Consider the following 22,754-nt stretch of genomic DNA (forward strand, 5'->3'; position numbering starts at 1 on the left):
GAGCTACAAGGTTAAGTGCATGGTCACAAGTTTTGCTAATATACTATTTCTGTCTGTTATATGTCAGATACTTCTGAACTTCCAATATAAGTGAATTGAAAACATTTATGAATAACCTAAAAAAAATAAAAATAGAATTTTAGAGTTTTAATTTCCTTTAATCTAGCATGAAAATGGATTCCAACAACAACAACAAAACCCATCCACTACAGTCTGAGGATAAACAATGTTTGATGTTCTTCATTACATGGTTTCAAGTTTGACCTCAACCACTTTTCATTCATCTGCTGAAATGTCTTACAACTTCAAGAGCATCTCTCAAAGCTCTAACTGAATATTTGATCGCCTGTAACTCATTTTTCTCTGCTTCAAGGCTTGCTGCATAACAGTGATAGTTTCGGTTACATAACATCTCTCTGTCCTCCTCTTCCCCTCTCCTCTTGTATTTCATATCCTTGAATTGTACTCTCTAAACCTCATGTAACTTGTAGCTCTTGGCATGCACTGCAGTTTTTTTTCTTAGCTCCTGCAACATTCTTGCACAATTCCTCAAATAGATATTCTACCTCTAGCACTTGGAAAGATATTTTTTTACTACAGTTCCTATGGCTTAGGTTTTACCTGCCATTCAATCGTGGGCCAAATGGACACATGTAAGAAAACTGCAAAAGAAAAAACAAAAAAAAGGTCTCCCATGAGGGCAATCCTCAAAATGTGAGCGAGGTACTAAGGTAGTATCTAAATCTAAAGATTTGATGTTGTCTCACATACATCACGTGACCAAAACGCTCTGAAATTATATGGAATTAAACAAAATATATTATATGGAGTAAAAAAAAAAATTAATTAATTAATACCCGAACTTTCAGAAATATCCCTTGCATTACTATTAAATTAACATTTTCCTCTTGCTATGAAGCGAAACTTGTACGTGAACAGATGTTTTTTTTTTCTTTTTTCTGTTGAAACACACTCTATACAACGAGTCGGTTCAGTTGAACCGACTCTTTAGGATGAATTTTGGGAGTCGACTCGCAGTTCTGAAGAGGATTTTTTTTATATTGGAACGAGAGAAATAGTGTGGATTTCGTGAGATTTTCGCTTAAAGTCTATCAATATTCGGTACTCATGACACATAAGGTGAAGGCACATGTAGTATACTGAGATTTTTTTACACTCAATTAAAATATATTGATCATCAGAAGTTTAGTAGACACATCAAAATACAATAAAACTGTAAATATATCTGTAAATATACAGCAGCGTATTCATCCAAACCCGTAGTGGTACAACCTTATTTTGGATTGTATGTCATAATTAACACAACTGTAACACAACACAACTTGCCGAGTTGAACAGAGTGGTCTGACTCACTAAAAAAGATCCATCATTTCCATCACACTATCATACTACAAACACATGGAACAGTCTGTACCGCCCAGTTTGGAGGCAGTGAGGACTCTGTGAACTTCTTAACACAATCCCAGAGCAACTTCTGTCTCCAATCAGCTCTCTCTCTCGCCACTGAACCTGAACACAGATCCCGAACAAAGTCTACAGAAAACTCCTTTTGTACCATTAAGGAAAACTGAGCAGATGTGAAGCAGCACTTATAAATACAGGTAGGAGGAACTAGGTGTTTTTCTGTTCAACATTTCCAGTAAGTGTAGAGAAAGAGGTCAAATATTTGCTGAAATAAAGTTTTGTATAAACTTTGCATTGCATTACATTCCAGTGGCAGCTCAGAATATAATAGATACAGATGGAGCTTTAGAAAGGAATCCATTGAATTAGGACATGAACATATTGTAGATTCAAGTTGCTTTACTCTGAAATGGAAGAGGAGATCAGACGAGCTGAGAAAGAAAAATACAAAAACAGCAACACAATAAAAAAAAAGAAATGTAAAAGACAAACTGCGGTGTAAACAATGGAAAATAAGACAGTTATAGTTAGACAGTTAAGACATAAATAATGTTTATGAAAGCATGCGATTTATCTTAATATCTGATATGATCCAGGTCACAGATGAGTTAAGACTTGTTCTTTCTGTTTAAGAATTTTGCTTGATTCTAACTAATTTCAAATCTTAATTTTGCCAACAATGTACAATTGCACAATTGTGCAATTTGCACATCATATATAATTCTGTATTTTTATATCATATGCAAAAAACTCTGTTAACTGTTGAATTACTGGCAAAAGAACAAAACATGCAGATGGTGAAATTTTGAAGTTAGAGAGATCTTGGGCCACTCCTCCGCTGCTCCGCATTCATTATTATCACTATTATTCATTCATTCATTCATTCATCTTCTACCGCTTATCCGAACTACCTCGGGTCACGGGGAGCCTGTGCCTATCTCAGGCGTCATCGGGCATCAAGGCAGGATACACCCTGGACGGAGTGCCAACCCATCGCAGGGCACACACACACACACTCTCATTCACACACACAATCACACACTACGGACAATTTTCCAGAGATGCCAATCAACCTACCATGCATGTCTTTGGACCGGGGGAGGAAACCGGAGTACCCGGAGGAAACCCCCGAGGCACGGGGAGAACATGCAAACTCCACACACACAAGGCGGAGGCGGGAATTGAACCCCGACCCTGGAGGTGTAAGGCGAACGTGCTAACCACTAAGCCACCGTGCCCCCCACTATTATTATTATTATTATTATTATTATTATTATTATTATTATCATTATTAATAATAATGATAATAATAATAATATCGTTATTATACTTGAAGGTATATTATTTTGTATGTATCCGACAGTTATTTTTTGTGGCTGTTTTAAAGACATGACAAAGGGGTGTTATGTTGTGTGCAACATCACACTTCTAACAGAGGAACTGGTCAGTGAATGGCTGAATGAACCTGTCAGAGAAATTACAGAAGAAACTTTTCATGAGTTTTGTTTTGCCTTATTACCTGTTGCAGATTAAGTTTAAGGATCTAAGTTAAACCCCCACCTCCAGCATAGTGACAAGCTTCTAGCAACTAGCATGGTTAATAGTAAAGTTTTGGTAAAGCTGGATTGGATGCGCTTCAGTGGGGATCTCTCTGATTCTGCTGTGTTGAGTTGTGAAGTTTTCTTGTTTTAGGGGGAAAGTGACTAGTTTTGAGTTGACTGTATGTAAATGTCATGTTGAGGTTTTTTTTTAATTAATATATATTATTGATACCAAAGAATGAACAGAAGGTACTGCACTTAACCATAAATGTCTACCACTAATCACTGATCATTACTAAACTATTCTTTGTCCTTGGTTCTCTTTCTGACTTTAGATCATGGTGAGTGTTTGGGATATAGTACTGACACTGGGCTGTATGTGGCTCCACTCCTGCTTGTGTCAGACTGTCTCTCCTCAAGCTGGCAAACTGAAGTTCCGTCTTGCTGGCTACCCGCGCAAACACAACGAGGGACGGGTGGAGATCTTCTATAACAGCGAGTGGGGCACGATCTGTGATGATGACTTCACTCTGACTAATGCCCATGTGCTGTGTCGCCATCTAGGATTTGTGAATGCTATCAGTTGGTCACATAGTGCCAAGTATGGAGCAGGCACAGGTTGGTGTAACAGCTGATGTTTCCCTTAGTGATTCTGAAATGAGAACACAGCATGTCTGTTGCAAAATTTAGTTCAAGCGTAAAGACATATACCCAGTGTGGTAAAAAAAATTGGAAAAAGACCATAATTTTAAATTGATTTATACCACAGTCACATTATTTCCTTTGCCTTTCTACTTTTCTCTCTACTCATTTGTATTTTGATCTCATTCTATGTAATTTTATTAAATTATATATAAGTTTGATAAAATTCTTCTTTTTGTCCCTATTCCATTTGATTTTCTTTCTTTTTTTTATTTATAAAACATACAGTTGTAGAAAGCACTCCACTGCATGTGGTATTGTGTTTGATTGTGTATGTGACCAATAAAAATTGACTTTTATTTTATATAAACACTGTTAAGTTCTTGGATCTGTTTTGTTCTGTCCCTGTTTCCACTTGGCTTGCCATATTAGCAGGCTCATTAACCATGCTCCACCTCACTATCTCCACAGGTAAGATTTGGCTGGATAACCTAATATGCACAAGCTCCGAAAGCAGCATTGAGAATTGTGTGTCTCGAGGGTGGGGCAACAGTGACTGCACGCATGACGAGGATGCAGGGGTCGTCTGTAAAGATGAGAGGCTCCCTGGGTTTTTGGACAACATCATTGAGGTAAGCTGAATATGTCAAGAGGAAGAGAGGATGTGGCTGTGATATGCTCTTTGCATAGACTTTCCAGACCCCCAAAGTCTACTAAAAATGTGAGACATTAAGATAAAAATCTCATTCAAAGACATTTATTTCTTTTCTAATTCGGCAAAATATTTAGCGTACGTTAATGTACTTGCTGCTTATGTCAAATCGAACTTTGAAAGACAAGTACATTGTGCTTCAAGTGGTTTTTGTCTTTTTATGTTTTCTTTCCGTGCCCTCATGCTGGAGCCAATTATCGTGCTTCAAACTGAGCAATTTGCATTAATTAAAGCAATGACTCAGAATGTGCAAAAAAGAATACAATAGGACGAGGTCTATCAAAGCAATGCCATTATTTGAATACTATGACTATTTTTTTCTTACACAAAAGATGTATTTTTTTTCCATTGTTGTGATTTATTTTTGTTACACTGAATATTATTCATGTATTTCTTTTTTACATACTTAAAACTCCAATTATTTTTTTAATTTGCAGAACTATTGAATTGTAATGATCATTCGATTTTGCTGTCTGTGATGTGACCTAACAGTGTTTTATTGTCTATCATTCTCTCTTCATGCTTCTTTATCCTTCTTTCTTCAGTTGACTTCTACAGGATGGTCTTTAGGACTATAGAGTAGAACATGGAGAATTCTGTTTGCTAGTGCAAGCTGTGCATGCCGCTGCAGCCTCTGCAAGAAATTAGCTTCTCATGATCTGGCTGCCTGTGTACTGACCTCACATCCTCACATAAGAAGGAGAGTGTAGTAGTAAGAGAGAAGGAGTGGGCGAAAAACAGCTGCCTTGGATCTTTACTTCACACATACATAGATAGAATATTGCATAATAGAGATTTGAGGGAGATATTTTTTAGCATATATTCTACAGTGAACAAGTATGTGTTGTATGATATGAAGCCTCACTAAATAGACATGATCTCAAAAATGGGAAAATGGTTTACCGTCAAAAGAGAAAACAACGGGACTGGAAACTCACCACAAAGCCACTTACAAACAAATACCCAAAGTCAGCGACACACACACAAATGCACACTTATAAAGAAACACAAAAACAGATGCACAGGGAAAGGATGAGGTTTTTATTATGTCCTCTTCTGCAAGGACCAGTATACCACGGCACAGATTCCACAGAGTGTGTGTTTGTGTGTGTGTGTGTGTGTGTGTCCTTGCAAATGTTCTCACCAAACATTGAGACAAACGATTTTTTTCATACACAGTTGTTCGCATGTTTTAAAGCTAAATTTAGTTATTGTACATCCAGTCATGTACCACAACACTAGCAATATCAGTATAATAATAAATATATTTGCAATTTGCACATAGTGTATTGTAGAGGTTTTTTTTTATAAACTTTATCTACAAAAGATATTTTTGCCCATTAACTACTGCAGTTAGTAGAACTTGTATGGCATTGTCATTTTCCCAGAATATATTGTATATTGTTAAAGATGGAATCAGTTTTCAGTAATATTATTTGATATTCCTACTAGTGACTACAGGCATTCATGTATCTGCAGTTTTATATGGTTTTATCTCATGATGGGTAAAGTGAACAAACACTATTCTGAAACTATCAGAATTTTATATTCAGTTGACGTATTATGCAATGTGAAGTATTATAGTGTTAGCGTGTCTGTGCAATTCTATTATATACAAATGTTAAAGTAAAAGGTTTAATTTAATCATTTAAAGGTTAAGGAATTCATTGAACTATATGTATGTAATTAAATGGGAATTTTCTGTAAAACGAAATCTTTCCTGATAAAAGATTTCAAGAACCAAAAACAAACATTTCCAGAATGTTCTCAGATCCTAACTGCATCATGACCCATTACATTCATACCAGCTGCTCTTATGTGGAATACTGTTTTGTGTTTACCACTTGAATCACATTCAGCTTCGTAATCCAGATATATTTACACCACTTTCCTCTATGGTTTGTATTTTACAGTCTGAAATACTGAGCTTAATTTGGCCTGGTGATAACATTTCTCCGTATTACATATGTCAATCACACGACTTGTGCACTGCCAATAACAGGGGGAAAGTTTAATTTGCAGTGGGAAATGATTCCTGATTGCACCACAATAGAGATTCAAATATTAAAATTAGACTGTAAGCACATGCTGAACTCCTACACAGTTACGTTTCCATTTTGTTCCTGCTACATGCTAACAGTACAACATCCCAGCGCTGTAAGAATCTGTTGAGTTGTCTAAATATGCATATATGTATTGGGAAATCTTCTCATATATGACAGATTTGATTATCAAACTTTTATTTTTTCCACAATAATAAATTAGTAATATATTGTTTCTCTTGCCTAGCCTTTTTGTTGTTGCGATTTCTTGCTTTTATGAAGGGATTTGATATGCAATATTAGCCTGTGGTTTGAAAAGCCCAGTTATGTTTATTAAACTTAGATAGATTTGGTTCCTTAACTCACTTAAAGTCCCTGTTTTTTATTCATATATTCATCTTAAAGCAGATTAGTCAGAAACTACTATGAATTATTCAGTAACCAAAGTAAAACTAATAGGAACGTTATGTAGTTACACAAGTGAAGAATGTGAGTCTTGACCCATCATTGCGTCCTGGGAATTTAAGGGGCTACATCTGCAAAAGAGGTTTATTAATGGCTAGACTTAATGTAATATAATCTGCAAGTGACTGAATTCTCAAAAAAAGTGTGTTATCATAGCAAAGTAATCTGCATGCCGGTTGTTCAAACCACTGAACTTTAGACGGATTTTTAAAGAGGCAGCTTGTGCTGTTCCATACAACAAAATACTTGTCTTACTAACACAGCTGTGTGTTTCAGATGCAGGTGGATGAAAACATGTTGAAAGAGATCCGCTTGCATCCTGTCAGTGCCCAGTTGCCTACTACAGAGGGTGTGGTAGAGGTGAAGGATAAAGAAGGCTGGGTTCACATCTGCAACATTGGCTGGACCACCAAAAACTCTCGTGTGGTCTGCGGTATGATGGGATTTCCCTCAGGCAAGACCATGGCTAAGAGGAAACACAGGTATAAAATCAGACATTACATGTAGGTAATGGAGGCAAATCATTTTTCCCATGATGAGTATTCAACATGAAGGAATGAATAACCTAGGAAATGAAAAGATTTGTTAACTGAATTAAATGTTAGTCAGCTTTAAATGAGAAATCCAATATGTCTATGTATACTGTAAGTATGTGGACACCTGACCATCACACATATATGAGTGTGTTGGACATCCCTTTCCAAAACCATGCGTATTAATATGGAGATGGTCCACTTCCATGGTTATAACAGCCTCCACTTCTCTGAGAAGGCTTTCTAGGATTTTATAGTGTGTCTGTGGGAATTTAGACAAAAGAGCATTTGCAAAGCAGGCACTGGTGTTGAAAGAGAAGCCCTGTCTCACATTAGACAATCCATTTCAGCCCAAAGGTGTCAATCATTTGGCAGTAGCACTATGTATAAAATCATGCTGGTACAGGTTAAGATCATCTTGAAATGTTCTCATTAAACATCTAAATGTTTTGAGTGAGGCATTTCATGAACTGTTGATTTTTGGATATTTGATTTTCTGAGAAATTCAAATACCCACTTCGAAGGTTCAACATATTTAAGCTGGATATGAATGGACTCCAAAGCCCATACCAGGATTCATTTATATTAGTCAAAACAGGAATCAAAGGCTACAGTGGATTCCCAGGCATACTATATATTATAAATATTATTTGAAATGGTGCACATCCCTTACAATTAGCATTCCTGTGCTAAAACATATGTGTGGAGTTTCTCTTGTTCACCATGTGGGAGTTTCCTTCCATTTGCCAAGCACATGCTGGAAGGTGAATTACTGTAAAGCGGTGCATCGTGCCATGTGATGAATTGGTTTCTCATCACGGGTGTATTCCTGCTTGATGTCCAGAATTCCCTGGGAAAGGATCCAGATCCACTGCAACCTTTAGCAGGATAAAATGATTACTGAAGATGATTCATTAAAAATATGTATGTCTTATTTCATAGTTTTTCATGACTTGATTTTGTCAGGTCCAGATTTGTCCAAACTTTTCACTGATACTGCATAGAAAGCATAACATGACATTTCTAAACATATGATAAAGGGACAAACAAGTTATAAGTGTTAGGAATAATTATGAGAAGTGTTGAATGCATAGCTGGAGCCTGAGGGAAACAGGAACCAACCAAGAGCGTTCAGCTGCTGGCTGCTTTTTGAGTCTTATATATATTTTAATTTTAGTCATTGAGTGGTGAGTGTTTATCTTAATTTAGTGCATCGTGGAGTAGATGCTCAAAGAACACATCTTATGTAATTATTTGACATTCATCTTGAGATATGTGTGTGTTTACTTTGTAGTTAAAAAAAAGTGTGTGTAGACTTTGGTGTCACTGTCTTGTAATGAAGCTTGGTGAGATATGGAACATAGCAGACAGAAACATGTAGTTCTCTCCTAGTTCAATTCTAGTCCTATCCTAGACTATGACTCATTCTAAGAGTTTCTAAAAACCTGGTATTGTTCTGATATTATTAGTATTTGCATGGTCCTTGACAGTTAATATCTTTCATCTGTGGGCCACATGCTAAAATATTGCTTAGGGGAATTTGCTGCTTTTCTGAGGCTTGTTCAGGTGTAATATATTTTTGATAAATTTCTGAAGTATTTGCCTAGCCCCACTCCCGCAGTCTTTCTGTCTCTTTCACTCTCTATTTCTGTTCTCAAACTACGGTCCACGTCAGAGGCGCTTTCGCAGATTCGCACCAGATGGTGAAGAGTAAGCAGAGAGTGCTGTGCTAGACAAGCCATGTTCGTGAGTGATAGATGTGTGTGAGTGCACGGGAATGAACTGGTGGAAAAAAGATTGTAAATGAAAAAGGGAATGGAAAAAAAACAGAGCTTAGCCAAAAAGAAGCTGATTGAGTCTATCAAACGATAAGCTTACTGAGCAAGGTACTATGAGTATATATTAGCAAAAAGGAAAAATTGCCTAATTAAGAGCCATATTAAAAATATATATACTCTTAAAATTAGTACTTGTTTTATCTGGAGTATAGTATACAAGAATATAGTGCATCTTTAAAGATTATTTAAGGTACATAAATTATCTGTATGACTGTACTGAACTATCAGGGACGTAGCTGAAACTAAGAATAATAGTCTTCTGAGCTGTGATACTACGGAGTTACATTTTACACAGACATTTGCACAGGAGTCTTACATGTACACAATTTTCACACTTGTCCACAGCACATTTATGGCCTCGTGCCACACTGTACCTTCCTTCTGCTCACCGCTGTTGGTCGTTTCTATAACAGTGACTTAGATCTGGTTGTGTCCAATCCAGAGGGCTCCCTTTAATGTGAAGCTCTTACCTGATTAGTTAAGAAGAGGTGGTAAATGGTAGTGTTATGGTTCGTAAAAGATATTTACATTTTTTGAAAAATATTCATTTATTCATCTTCACTAAACACTTTATCCTGGTCACGGTTGTGGTGGATGTGAGGTGGGATACACCATGGGTTGGATGGCTGTATATTGCAGTGCACCGTGCATACACACATTATCACACTGTATCACACAATCTTTACACCTAAGGGCAATTAAGTGTAGGAAGTCCACCAACTGTTTTTCTGAAGACTGAAGGAAATATGGTGGAAATATGGAATATGGTGAAGCCAGAGGAAACATGACGCATAAGGTGAACACATGAAACTCCAAAGAGACAGTAACTTATGCTCTGGATTGAATCAGGGACCCTAAACTTGCGAGGTAGCATAGTTACCCACGTTGACATGATGCCAGGACTTTCATTCTAGGTTTTATTGCCTTGAGAATTTTTCTGCTCTGTGGCTGATGCAAAGTTGTTTATGAAAATGACAAAATGACCCTTCACCTTTTGTGTCATCACAGATTTTCCATGGCTATGTAATCTCTTCTTCTAGACGCTGAGATTTAATCTTAATTAAATAAGCCTGGGAAAATGCTTGAGCATGACTAAAGCAAATATGTGTCATGTGCCAGGGAGGCGGAAACAAACACACTGCATAGCTTATACTTAATGCGTAAAATGAAAGGCTATATTATTTCTAGACCCTTTAACATCAGGTCCATTCGAACGTTACACTGTATTCTTGTCAGTAAGAGGCTAAATTGTAAGAAATGGGTCAGTTTTGACAAATGGGTTAATCCAGGTTGCTCACAATGACCTGGAAAAGAAATATCAGCCAATTAGACTATTTTAAATCAAACATCTGTTGTATATCTATTCTATTTATTTTTTAAAGATAGTGATACATTAGTTTTATTCTTTCCTGTTGGTTGATGATTTGTTTATTAATCCTTTTATGTGATAACTGTTCCCAGTCACAATAGCGTGTATAGGATTCACTCAGTGGCCTGCAGTGGGAATGAAGCTCATCTGTCTGCCTGTACTATGGTGTTCAGTAAGAACACTAGCACTCCCTGTCCTGCTGGAAGCCCTGCTGCAGTCAGATGTTGGCCTGGACCCCAGTTCGCTCAAGGTCACAGTCACAAGGGCAAGCAAAATCGTCCTGTAAGATCACACTTTTTACCTCTTTACAGAACAGTAGACAATATAGAAAGTAATTTTACTATAACCATTTACCTTTCTCAAAGCTTAGAAAAGAATGGAATGGGTTTGTGTTAAAAGCTCAATATAGAGTATTATTTATTGAATATTTTCATTTGTGTAACGTTGGTGGTTTTAAAAACAAAACTCCATACAAACACTACATCACACATTAAACGAGTTAAGTTTATAACAGTAATCAGAGTAATTCTTTGTCTCTGACCCAGATTAAGGTGCGTCTAAAGGGTGGTGCGAGGACAGGGGAAGGCCGGGTGGAGGTGCTGAAGGGCTCTGTGTGGGGTACTGTGTGTGATGACCACTGGAGCTTGCAGTCGGCTAACGTGTTATGCAGAGAATTGGGCTTCGGTACTGCTAAAGAGGCTCTGACCGATGCACGCATGGGCCAAGGTGGATTACCCTGAGCACTGAGCACCTAACTTTTAGCTGGGACAGAAAATGTTCATGAAGTGTTTATAAAATTTCATTATGGGCTAAAAGAATGCAATACTGCGAATGTCCTTGTAAGCTTTCTGTATAGACCATGATTGCATGCGACTATTCTATTCTAAATCGGTTTTTGGCTTTATTGGTGATATAACCAGAAAATGTGTAATGCTAACCTTTCCATAGGCACAGGACACATCTACATGAATGAGGTACGGTGCCGTGGGGATGAGAAGAGCTTGTGGGATTGCCCTCATAACAACATTACCACTTCGAAATGCAAACACATGGAGGACACCGCAGTGAAGTGCAACGTCCCTTACATGGGCTTTGAAAAAAGGGTCAGAATCTCTCATTTTAGAGGCATAGGATTAGTTGCGCTTAATAACTTACTTGTGGTAAATCCATAGAAGATGTTTTTCCTGGTTGACAGATTTAAATTAGATTTTTTTCAAATAAAGATTTGATTCTGCACATCTTTTCTCACTTACGTTTGTCAGCTCAGAGTTTACACTCGTTTTGTTTTGCTTCCCAAATGAAATACATTTTCAATTGAAAATTGAAAATCAGTCTAGTCTAATTAGAATTTTTTAAAAGTATACATTTTGTCCCTAAATTAGTTGACAAAGTAATTATTCCTATCTAAAATGTAATTCTTAATGATGGAAACTACAGAGTGGAAACATTGAACATAACTCAGTGGAAATATTGAAACTTTTATTTAAAAAAAAAAGCACAATGTAATTTCCACTTTATGGACTAATGTTTAGCATACCTTTAATTGTAGAATCACCCCATGATTTTCATAGTTGCACTACCGAATGACTTTAAATTGAACTATTAAATTTTTTTTTTAACCCATCCCAGATCCGTCTGACTGGAGGCCGTACGCATTTGGAGGGCCGAGTGGAGATTCTGGCTACTAACGCTGGTGTTTTAGGGGAGTGGGGTCTGATCTGTGGGGATGACTGGACTTCTCGAGAGGCTATGGTGGCATGCAGGCAGCTGGGACTGGGACATGCCAGCAGCGGCCTGAGAGTAAGAAGAATTTCAAAATCATGTGTGTTATATCAGATGTCCCCAGCTCAATTACCAGAGACTTATTTTATTATTCAGTCCATGAAATCTTTTTGGCAGATGTGAGAAGTTTAACACAAACCTTATTGAATAATAAAAAACTTTATAGCTCAGTATTTTAAAACCCATAGAATTGTCAGATATATGACATAGACAATATGTCATTAATTGTAAGGCATATGTCAATTGTCAGAGACAGTATACAGTCTCTAACAGTATCATTCAAAGGTCTTGATGTACTTCAAAACCTTGGTATGCAGAATTAGCAGGGTTAAATTTGAAGTGCATTGAGGAACATGGATCAGCTCCAATGTATGATATAAACAGAGTATGAAACAGGAGTGGATGTCTATGACAACATGCTGAGACTGTAGCATGAGTTATCTCAGGACAAGACAGAAAGCACATACAGACTAAAGTGCGATAGAAAACAGGCTTCATTTATATATACAAGCTGTGGACTGACAGGTTCCAGATAGAGCAAGTATAATAAGGCTGCCATGTCTATAACTGTAAACCTTAAGCACTTGCTGTAGTATAATATCATACTAGAAACAGTCAAATTAGTGGTCTTTTTCATGAATAAGTGAGCTGTATGAGTGGGTTCTTTTGTTGGACGTTGTGAATGGTTGTCAAATGAAGACTAGATCAAATGGCCTTTTTATAACCATTAAAATTATTTTTGAAAATGCAGAACCAGACTATAATACCCACGAAAAGCATTTGGCAAATATGTTAAATATTGTCAGGCACAGAACAGCAGATTATCAGAGAGGGGATGCTGTCAGAAAATGGTTTATTCCCTTAATATTGACTACAATGTTGTATTGCACAATATTGTAAGAACCTAAGCTGGCCATGAGTCTTAACTTATCTAGGTGAATGTTGAGAATGTTTGGAAGATGAAGACAGACCAGAGTGCTTGATCATTGTATATGATTTCTATTCTGCACTCCTACTGTTGTTAATCTATGATTAAAATTCATTCTAGGGAAACTTCTCAAAAATCTCAAAGATTTTTGTTATGCTGAATCATGACTGTATATTTGACTTTCACCTGTTTGCAGGCAGTGTGAGTGAGACAATCTAACTAAAGTGCTTCTTCTTATGCTAATGTATTCAGGGATGTTTATAGTGAGGTGAAGAGTAATCAAGATTAACGGGCAGGAATCTTTCTCAAATTACTAAAGGAAGCAGTGACACAGAAGCACATTAATGTAAATAAATGCTTATTGAATCCATGCACATGTTTAGCGCATGCTGTTTATTCAATTAAACACATTAAAAAAACACTGTTAATTAGGAGAAAAACATGATTTCAGATAGAATTGCTTTTTAATTTATATTCAGTACATTGTGTACCATGTGCAGGACCGTATGGTTAGGGGCAGGACAGGTCATTAGGGCAGAGCGGAGGTACAGGTTGACTCCAGATGGAGAACTAGGGAGGCCATGGAGGCCTGCCGGCATCTAAGGCCTTGGCTGTGTCCTGCATGCAAACACAGTAACAGAGGACTGCTGTATAAATAACCCTTTTCATTCCTCAATTTAGATTTTTATTGTTTTGTAAAAACAGTATGTATATATTCAGTAGGTCTGTCTGTTTATCTATTCACCAACTATCTATCTATCCATCCATACATCCATCCAGTACTGTGCAAGTGTTTTAGGCAGGTTTGACCACCCTTTGCCTGCAAAACAGCATTGATGCTTCTAGGTTCACTTGCACACAGTTTTTGAATGAACTCGGCAGGTAGGTTATCCCAGACATCTTGGTTGCACTAACCACAGGTCTTCTGTGGATGTACGCTCGTACCTTAGGCTACCTCAGATTTTGGGCAAATCAGACACCTCACTGAAAGGATTCCATGAAGCATAAGTATCTGCCTGTGTTTCTCAGCATTGAGGACACCATTAATCCTGACCAAATCTCCAACTCCATTTGCAGAAATACAGCCCCAAACATGCAAGGAACCTCCAGTATGCTTCACTGTTGTCAGCAGTCACTCATTATCATACTAATCTCCAGCCCTTCAACAAACATCCTGCCTTCTGCTACAGCCAAATATTTCAAATTTTGACTCATCAGTCTAGAGCACCTGCTGCCATTTTTGCATTTATAGAATCTGTACTTAAGAATTACATGACAGAAATGCCTAAGCACTATTTATCAGGTTTAATCTGCCATTATAATCAGACTGCTCATGTATCCTTATTATAACAATGGACAAGATCTCGTAAGAACTCATTGTAATGCGCCCTTAGCAACATCACTTCTGTTACTAAGGAAACCTGGTACTGGGACAGCAGTAACGTGACTGAGATGGTGATGAGTGGGGTGAAGTGTCGTGGAGACGAGATGACCCTAACTGAGTGTCAGCACCATGGTGTTGTCATCTGTAAGAGGGCAGGAGCTGCATTTTCTGCTGGAGTTATCTGCACAGACTGTAAGTATATACATTTACATTTAAGCATCTGTTTATTATTGTTGCAGAAAAATGACATAGCTGTTCTTCAAGAGCTTTTAGATAATTAACAGTAAGTAAAAACTCATCTCCTCCGAATCTCAGCGGCACCAGACCTGGTCTTGAATGCCCCTCTGGTGGAGCACAGCGTCTACATAGAAGACCGGCCACTGCATTTACTCTACTGTGCAGCAGAGGAAAATTGTCTCTCTAAATCTGCAGCCAATGCCAACTGGCCATACGGACAGAGGCGCCTACTTCGCTTCTCCTCAGAGATCCATAACGTGGGCCAGGCCGACTTCCGTCCCCGTTTGAGCCGTCATTCCTGGGTGTGGCACGAATGCCACAGGTAAATGTGTTAACAGATACAATGAAAAAGTAGCAGAGATACCATATAACACATTTGTGATGATTATAAGCACAATGATGTTAATGCTGGTTTGAGCATAAATCTTTAAGCTTTGTAACCTGATCCGAATGCTGCTGCATCAGTCTGTTCAGTTAGATATAAAGCAAGGTCTAAAATCCACTTGCACGACTAAAGTGTTGATAAAAAGCAGGTCAACTAAGAATTTGATTACAAAAAATAAATATTGATCATCATTGTAAAGATTGATTCTTTCAGCAAGAATTTTTGTACAATTTAAAGGGAAACAAAGAAGTTGAAATCGTGGAAAACCTTGGGTTCAGTCCTCACCTACAGAGTTTGATAATATTTAAATTCGCTTCTGGAAAACACATAGAAGCCTCATACTACATAATGACCAGTTATATTTGAGGTATTTTATGTGTCTTGCGTAGGCATTAAAGTGAATTAGTCTAGTTTTATATCTGGAAATGGTGGCGAGAGCAGTAATAAATCTTGCCGTAATTTTGCCTGCAGCTCTCACTATGTGTGTGTTACCCCTACCAGGCACTATCACAGCATGGATATCTTTACCAACTACGACCTGCTGGATCTCAATGGCACAAAAGTGGCAGATGGTCACAAAGCCAGCTTCTGCCTCGAGGACACTGACTGCAATGAAGGTAAGACAGGAGTTATGATTATAGCACTATTGTTATGCAGAGCCCTAGGCTGCACATCTGGGTCTGATTTTGCATTTTACAAGTGTGATGTAAGATATAAGGAAGCTGCACTGTAATCACCAGCATACAAACAGAATCCATATATCACATTTGTACTCATGGTTAGATGGTTATTAGGTCACGTGTCTCCAGAAAATGAGTAACGTGATTTGTTAAATTTGTTGCTGCAGGTGTTTCAAAACAATACGAGTGTGCCAACTTTGGTGAGCAGGGCATAACGGTTGGCTGCTGGGACACGTACAGACATGATATAGACTGCCAGTGGATTGATATCACTGATGTTAATCCTGGAAACTACATACTACAGGTATTTACCAAGAACCTTATCCATTTAAAATATCCTTGTTATCCAAACACAATCCACATAAATATGTTTTTTGGTATGGAGAACCACAAGCAAAGAAATGTTTGATAAACGTTAAATATGGTGTTCAGAGACCGCACTCGTGTGGCAGACATATGATACTGCAACAACACAGCAAATCAACAATACATGTGTAGTTTTTATTTCAGGAAGGTGAGGGGTGTAATCTGTTTTTGAACTGATATAGCACACAATGCTGTACTAATAGAAGGAAGTACAGCATAAATTGTAGGATTTATTACTTAATATTAACCTAAGCTGTCAGTCATGCATTCATTTAGCACGTTCTTCCTCCAAAAACATGTAAATAATTTTTTGGGGGTTTTGTGTCTCACAGGTTATACTAAACCCCAATTTTGAGGTAGCAGAAAGTGACTTCACCAATAATGCTATGCGCTGCAACTGCAAGTATGACGGCCATCGAATCTGGCTTCATAAATGCCACTTAGGTAATTAATTACTAACCCTGTTCGGATGGATCTAAGATGTTCAGAATTTTCACTTGACATTATACCACCGATTAGCTCATTATTCATCATCATTATCTGTGTTGTAGGTGATTCATACAGCGAAGAAGCAGAGAAGGAGTTTGAACTTTATCCTGGTCAGCTGAATAATCAGATTTTTTAACACCAATCATCACCAGCACCTGGAACTGCTTGAAGCCACTATGAGAATAGCTTCATAATATACTCAACTATTTATTCTTACAGAATATTTTTTACTATATTGTCCACCAAAACCTAAGCAGAGATATCTCTTTACCAAGAGCAGAGAAGCTCTGTGCAATACCATGGAAATCTCTCCAGATAACAAAGTGGCATGTGGGAGCAAGTATTGTTGCTTCCAGCCTTTCCACCCCAGGACCTGCTGAACAAGGGCCCCTTTGTCCAAAAAGAAAGAATAGGAAATTACTGTTTGGAGCAGCTTAATTTAGCACTTCCTTTGTTTTATGAACCAGTCCAGGTCAAACTTTGTTTAGTCCCTATGTTAGAGTAATAAGCTTTAAGAAAATCTGATACATTTGTGAAGAGAATGTTAATAATGGATGCATTTATAAAATGTTGAGCATATTTTTCAACAAGATGTTTCCCTTATGTTTACTTGTCCCTGGTGATTAAGCAGTTTGTATAAGCCTTAAGAAAGTGTCTATTGAATTGCAAGCGGGCATCTCTACACACTAGTAATGTCTTAAGGGTACACGTGGCATGTGGTTAAACTCTCAAACTCCATGTGTATTTAAGCAAGAACAGACCATCTGAGAAAGTGATCTTCAAACCTTATTTCACAAAGCAGACAAGTCTCAAACAACCCATAATACACAAGCGCAGGCAGTTTTCTTAAAACCTGCTGTTTCTGGCTTGTTCTTGGTTGTCTTCCAGCACTGAATGTGCTGCCAGTTTTTATAAAAATCTTTTACATCATCTGGAAAAAAAGGCAAACATGAACACACAGTTCCTTGAGAACCTCAGTTCTTTGAGAGAACTGAAAGCCCTTTAAAAACACTTCATACATGTAGATAAAGTTCTATAATTACCAGTTACCAATTTATTCAAAATTGTGCAATATGTGACTACTGGAGTTGGTCACATTGAATGCCGAACATGTGGTGGTTGAAATGTACAAAGGAGTTAAAGACCTTAAACTACCTAAAATATTTTAATAAATCTAACCAATAAATTCCAGAACACACCAAAGCCCTACTGGTCTTAAACAAGAATTGTGTTAAGACTTCATGGATTTATCAAGGGAACAAAAAAACCAGAGACTAATCATTAATTGCACATTTTTATTGGTAGTAAACAGACAGAATTAAGGGACAAAAAGTGGGAAAAAAAAAACAAAAACATTGAAACAATGACTGACAAAATATACATATATATATTTAAGCCAGCTCCTCTTCTCCCTCCTCCTCAAACTCTCCTTCATCTTCAGCAGTTGCATCTTGATACTGCTGGTACTCTGACACCAGGTCATTCATGTTGCTTTCAGCCTCTGTGAACTCCATCTCATCCATACCCTCACCAGTATACCAGTGCAGGAAAGCTTTGCGCCTGAACATGGCTGTGAACTGCTCAGAGATGCGCTTGAACAGCTCCTGGATAGCAGTGCTGTTCCCAATGAAGGTAGCAGCCATCTTCAGACCACGGGGTGGGATGTCACACACTGCGGTCTTCACGTTGTTGGGGATCCATTCAACAAAGTAGCTGCTGTTCTTGTTCTGCACGTTGAGCATCTGCTCATCCACCTCCTTCATGGACATTCGGCCACGGAAAACAGCAGCCACCGTGAGGTAACGGCCATGGCGTGGGTCGCAAGCAGCCATCATGTTCTTGGCATCAAACATCTGCTGTGTTAATTCAGGTACAGAGAGAGCACGGTATTGCTGACTACCCCTGCTTGTCAGTGGCGCAAAACCAGGCATAAAGAAGTGCAGACGAGGGAAGGGAACCATGTTGACAGCCAGTTTGCGCAGGTCAGCATTGAGCTGCCCAGGGAATCTCAGGCATGTTGTGACGCCACTCATGGTGGCAGAGACCAAGTGGTTGAGGTCACCGTATGTTGGTGTTGTGAGCTTAAGGGTGCGGAAACAGATGTCATACAGGGCTTCGTTGTCAATGCAGTACGTTTCGTCTGTGTTCTCCACAAGCTGGTGGACAGACAGTGTAGCATTGTAAGGCTCCACCACTGTATCAGAGACTTTGGGTGAGGGGACAACGCTGAAAGTGTTCATAATGCGGTCAGGGTACTCCTCACGAATTTTGCTGATGAGCAGGGTGCCCATACCTGACCCAGTACCACCACCCAGCGAGTGAGTGAGTTGGAAACCCTGCAGGCAATCACAGCTCTCAGCCTCCTTACGCACCACATCCAAGACAGAGTCCACCAGCTCAGCACCTTCTGTGTAGTGGCCCTTGGCCCAATTATTACCAGCACCACTCTGGCCTGTGGAGAGGAAGCAATGACTCTTATAGCTCAGAAGCAGGAAACAGCAAGTCACAAATCAAACTTAGGCACAGACAAAATGAACCCAAATTTGACTGCAAGAGATATGATGGTATCAGAGTCACTTCTTTGCCTATGTATTAGTTGAAGAAATCTAATTGTGTGCTATGAAATAGTTACCAAAAACAAAGTTGTCAGGCCTGAAAATTTGCCCAAAAGGACCGGACCTCACAGAGTCCATGGTACCCGGCTCCAAATCAACCAGCACCGCACGGGGGACATACTTGCCACCTGACAGTATCAAAAAAGGATCAAAAAGTTTAGAATATTAAATATCTTAAAAAAGTTTAAATGCTGTAAGCAGGTTTGTGATGCAGATAAAGCTCACCTGTAGCTTCATTGTAGTATACATTAATCCTGTCCAGCTGAAGATCACTGTCTCCATGGTAACTTCCTGTAGGGTCAATTCCATGCTCATCACTTATCACTTCCCAGAACTGAGAACACAATAATGTGGGGTTTTATTAGAAAAAAGTAAAAAACCTAACACTAATTTTGCTTAAGCGTAAAATAAACTAGACTGACATGACCACGGGAGAAGCTTCAAGTCACCACTTGAACAGTTAAATGTTTCCCCATAGACAACAACAATGCGCACTAATCTTTATATAAATATACAGGTTAAAAGCTCCATCCTAGTACATATTCTATTCTACATATTTTTCAACTTGTTTTCCAATATTTGTCTATTTGTATTATTTTTTTTTTTTAATTCTCGTCTTATTTGTATTTCGATTACACAAAGGAAATACAAATAAGACGAGAATTAAAATAAATAAATAAATAAATAAATACAAATGACGCAAACAAATTCCTTGGCAATAAATCTTCTGATTCTTTATACCATCTGATTCGTTATAACTTCTGATTCTGATTCGTTAAACCCATCTGACGCACCGAACCAGCAAAGCGATTCACTAGTCTCGAAAGCCACACAAACCGTCGACGTAGGCTGGTTGGTCAAAGTCTTTACACTGAATACTAACACTACTACTACTACTACTACTAATAATAATAATAATAATAACAATGTTTAACATTTTAGTTTTCGTACAGCGAACGTTTAAAACTCCTATTTTCAGGCCGCTCAGAGCTCTTTCCATGATCCAGATTCAACCGGTCACGTTAACGGCAGGACGCGCGCGCGCACTGGCCAACACCCTTCAGCAGCTGCATTGTTTCGCCATTAGTTCATTCACAGCAAACCAACTGTGACCAAATTAACAGTTCGTAGACGTTTGGATTGAATATCGGCGACTCAACAAATGTCGGATTTATTACGCAGCCCGATAGTTGTTACATATTTAAAAAATAATAATAGTAAATAAAACAAACAAACAAATAAATAATAGGGTTAACACATAAAAAGTTATGATTTTTGACCCTGTGACACAAAAATACATTCATCTGTCATCAAATCAGTTTTAATAACGAACTTTGACAACAAACAGCTCCATTAAGCTATCGCTAAAACAGACCGCGGCCATCACACAGTCTCGGGAAAACAAAATCGTGTACAAAAGATAGTATTTTACTTCATACCTTGGCACCAATTTGGTTGCCGCACTGTCCTGCTTGTAAATGAACAATCTCCCTCATTCTGTACGCAGTAGAATAAATGGATCAACAAAAAAAAAAGAAACCCCAACTTTCTTCTGACTCTGCACTGCAACAATGAAATGGTAATTCGAGAACTACATCTAGTTATTCAGTCTGTTGAACTATCCCAAGCCTCCATTGGTTGATTTATGTAATGCGCCCGCCTCCTCGATGATTTCATTGGCTAATGAGTGTTCCGAGACGACTAACAAATGTATGACTATTCGCTGCAACTGCGTACGCTCACTTATGATTGGCAGATATTCTTTCAACAATATTTTCAAAAATGTTTCACGTTTTACCTCAGCTGTGACGTTCTAACGGTTCCTCCTTATTTTTTTTAATTCATTAACTGTCGTTCACATTACAACGAATTCTTATAAAATTTTATTTATTATTGAGTTGTTCTAGGTATCCTATTTGACAGGTCAATTATATTGGGTGTAATGGAATTAATCCAAAGCTCTAAAATAAGTAGGCTATAAATAATGTAAGATTAGACCTAATGTGTTCTGGAGCAGAAAACTGAAGAATCCAGCAAACAGACAAAACAAAGAACAACAATAAACTCCAACAAACAGACAGAATATTATTGTACACAATTAAATAACGTTCATGAAATAAATCTGTACTAAAGGGGTCCATTGAAATCATTTCTACAGTTAAAGGGGTACAAAAAGTTGTACAAAAAAAGTACAAGGCCAGTCTGTATGGACTACTTTTAATGTCTGCTTAGCAATTACTCAGTGTCCCTCTGGTTAGTATGTGTATTATAAGAATTCATTCATTCTTACAGAATTCGTACAGAATTCATTCATTCATCTTCTACCACTTATCCGAACTACCTCGGGTCACGGGGAGCCTGTGGAGCATCTCAGGAGTCATTGGGCATCAAGGCAGGATACACCCTGGACGGAGTGCCAACCCATCGCAGGGCACACACACACTCATTCAATCACACACTAGGGACAATTTTCCAGAGATGCCAATCAACCTACCATGCATGTCTTTGGACAGGGGGAGGAAACCAGAGTACCCGGAGGAAACCCCCAAGGCACGGGGAGAACATGCAAACTCCACACACACAAGGTGGAGGCGGGAATCGAACCCCGACCCTGGAGGTGTGAGGCGAACGTGCTAAAACCACTAAGCCCCCTACTATAACATATTGAGATTTGTAAATTAGCTACATGAAAACTTTTCGTTTGTTTTGGTCAATATAAGGTCCTTGACAAAGATGATGGCAAATATTACTCAATAATCTGACTGATAAATTAGGTCATGTAAGATGAACAAGCCCTGAGTGTTGCATTGTTTTTGTTACGAACACCATAAGTTCACTTGGCTGAGAAAAGGTATAACAAATGATGTAGAATACAGACTTCTAAAGCAAATGATTGAAATATATAGATATTTTAAATCAAACTAGAATTCGCCAGTTTGTCTCCACACTATTCAAAACAAACTATAAAGACAATTTAACGAACAAAATAATGCAAGGTTTGCATGCATACATTATCTTTAATGTCGGGTTTAGTTTTAACAGATATCCTTACAACATAACCTCAAACTGGGTTTTGTTCAGTACAAGACAATGCGAAGCTCCTGCTTTCAAATTCTAACCTTTATACAAAAGTGATTAGATGTTCCACTGGTACTGAGTTGTAGTACAAACTCTTTACCAAAATAATATATTTTTTCAGCATTAAAAAGACATGAATGACATGCAAGCGGATTAATAAAAATCCACTGTAGTCAACTTATACCAAACCCCTTCTTTCCAAAACTTCTTTTTGTATATTTATTAAACACAAATGCTATACTG

At 38.1% G+C, this 22,754-nt stretch overlaps 2 protein-coding genes across 2 annotated transcripts; one reads left to right on the plus strand and one right to left on the minus strand.

The window, feature by feature from the left end:
- The first annotated feature begins 1,484 nt into the window (after positions 1 to 1,484).
- Positions 1,485 to 17,408, plus strand: loxl3a (lysyl oxidase-like 3a). Its single transcript, XM_060885984.1, has 14 exons — positions 1,485 to 1,622; positions 3,302 to 3,584; positions 4,080 to 4,240; positions 7,104 to 7,309; positions 10,660 to 10,849; positions 11,113 to 11,293; positions 11,516 to 11,670; positions 12,197 to 12,367; positions 14,694 to 14,853; positions 14,977 to 15,220; positions 15,785 to 15,900; positions 16,131 to 16,267; positions 16,662 to 16,773; positions 16,881 to 17,408. The coding sequence occupies exons 2-14, from the start codon at positions 3,305 to 3,307 to the stop codon at positions 16,952 to 16,954; spliced, it is 2,187 nt and encodes a 728-aa protein (XP_060741967.1). The 5' UTR covers positions 1,485 to 1,622; positions 3,302 to 3,304; the 3' UTR covers positions 16,955 to 17,408.
- A 691-nt stretch (positions 17,409 to 18,099) lies between these two features.
- tubb4b (tubulin, beta 4B class IVb) lies at positions 18,100 to 21,030 on the minus strand. The gene is made up of 4 exons (XM_060885985.1): positions 20,873 to 21,030; positions 19,659 to 19,767; positions 19,451 to 19,561; positions 18,100 to 19,270 (listed from the first exon to the last, which is right to left on the minus strand). Exons 1-4 carry the CDS (start codon positions 20,927 to 20,929, stop codon positions 18,210 to 18,212), a joined length of 1,338 nt encoding a protein of 445 aa, XP_060741968.1. The 5' UTR covers positions 20,930 to 21,030; the 3' UTR covers positions 18,100 to 18,209.
- Between the last annotated feature and the right edge of the window lie 1,724 nt (positions 21,031 to 22,754).

Source organism: Tachysurus vachellii, chromosome 13 (genome assembly GCF_030014155.1).
Source record: "Tachysurus vachellii isolate PV-2020 chromosome 13, HZAU_Pvac_v1, whole genome shotgun sequence".
Taxonomy (NCBI): Eukaryota; Metazoa; Chordata; class Actinopteri; order Siluriformes; family Bagridae; genus Tachysurus; species Tachysurus vachellii.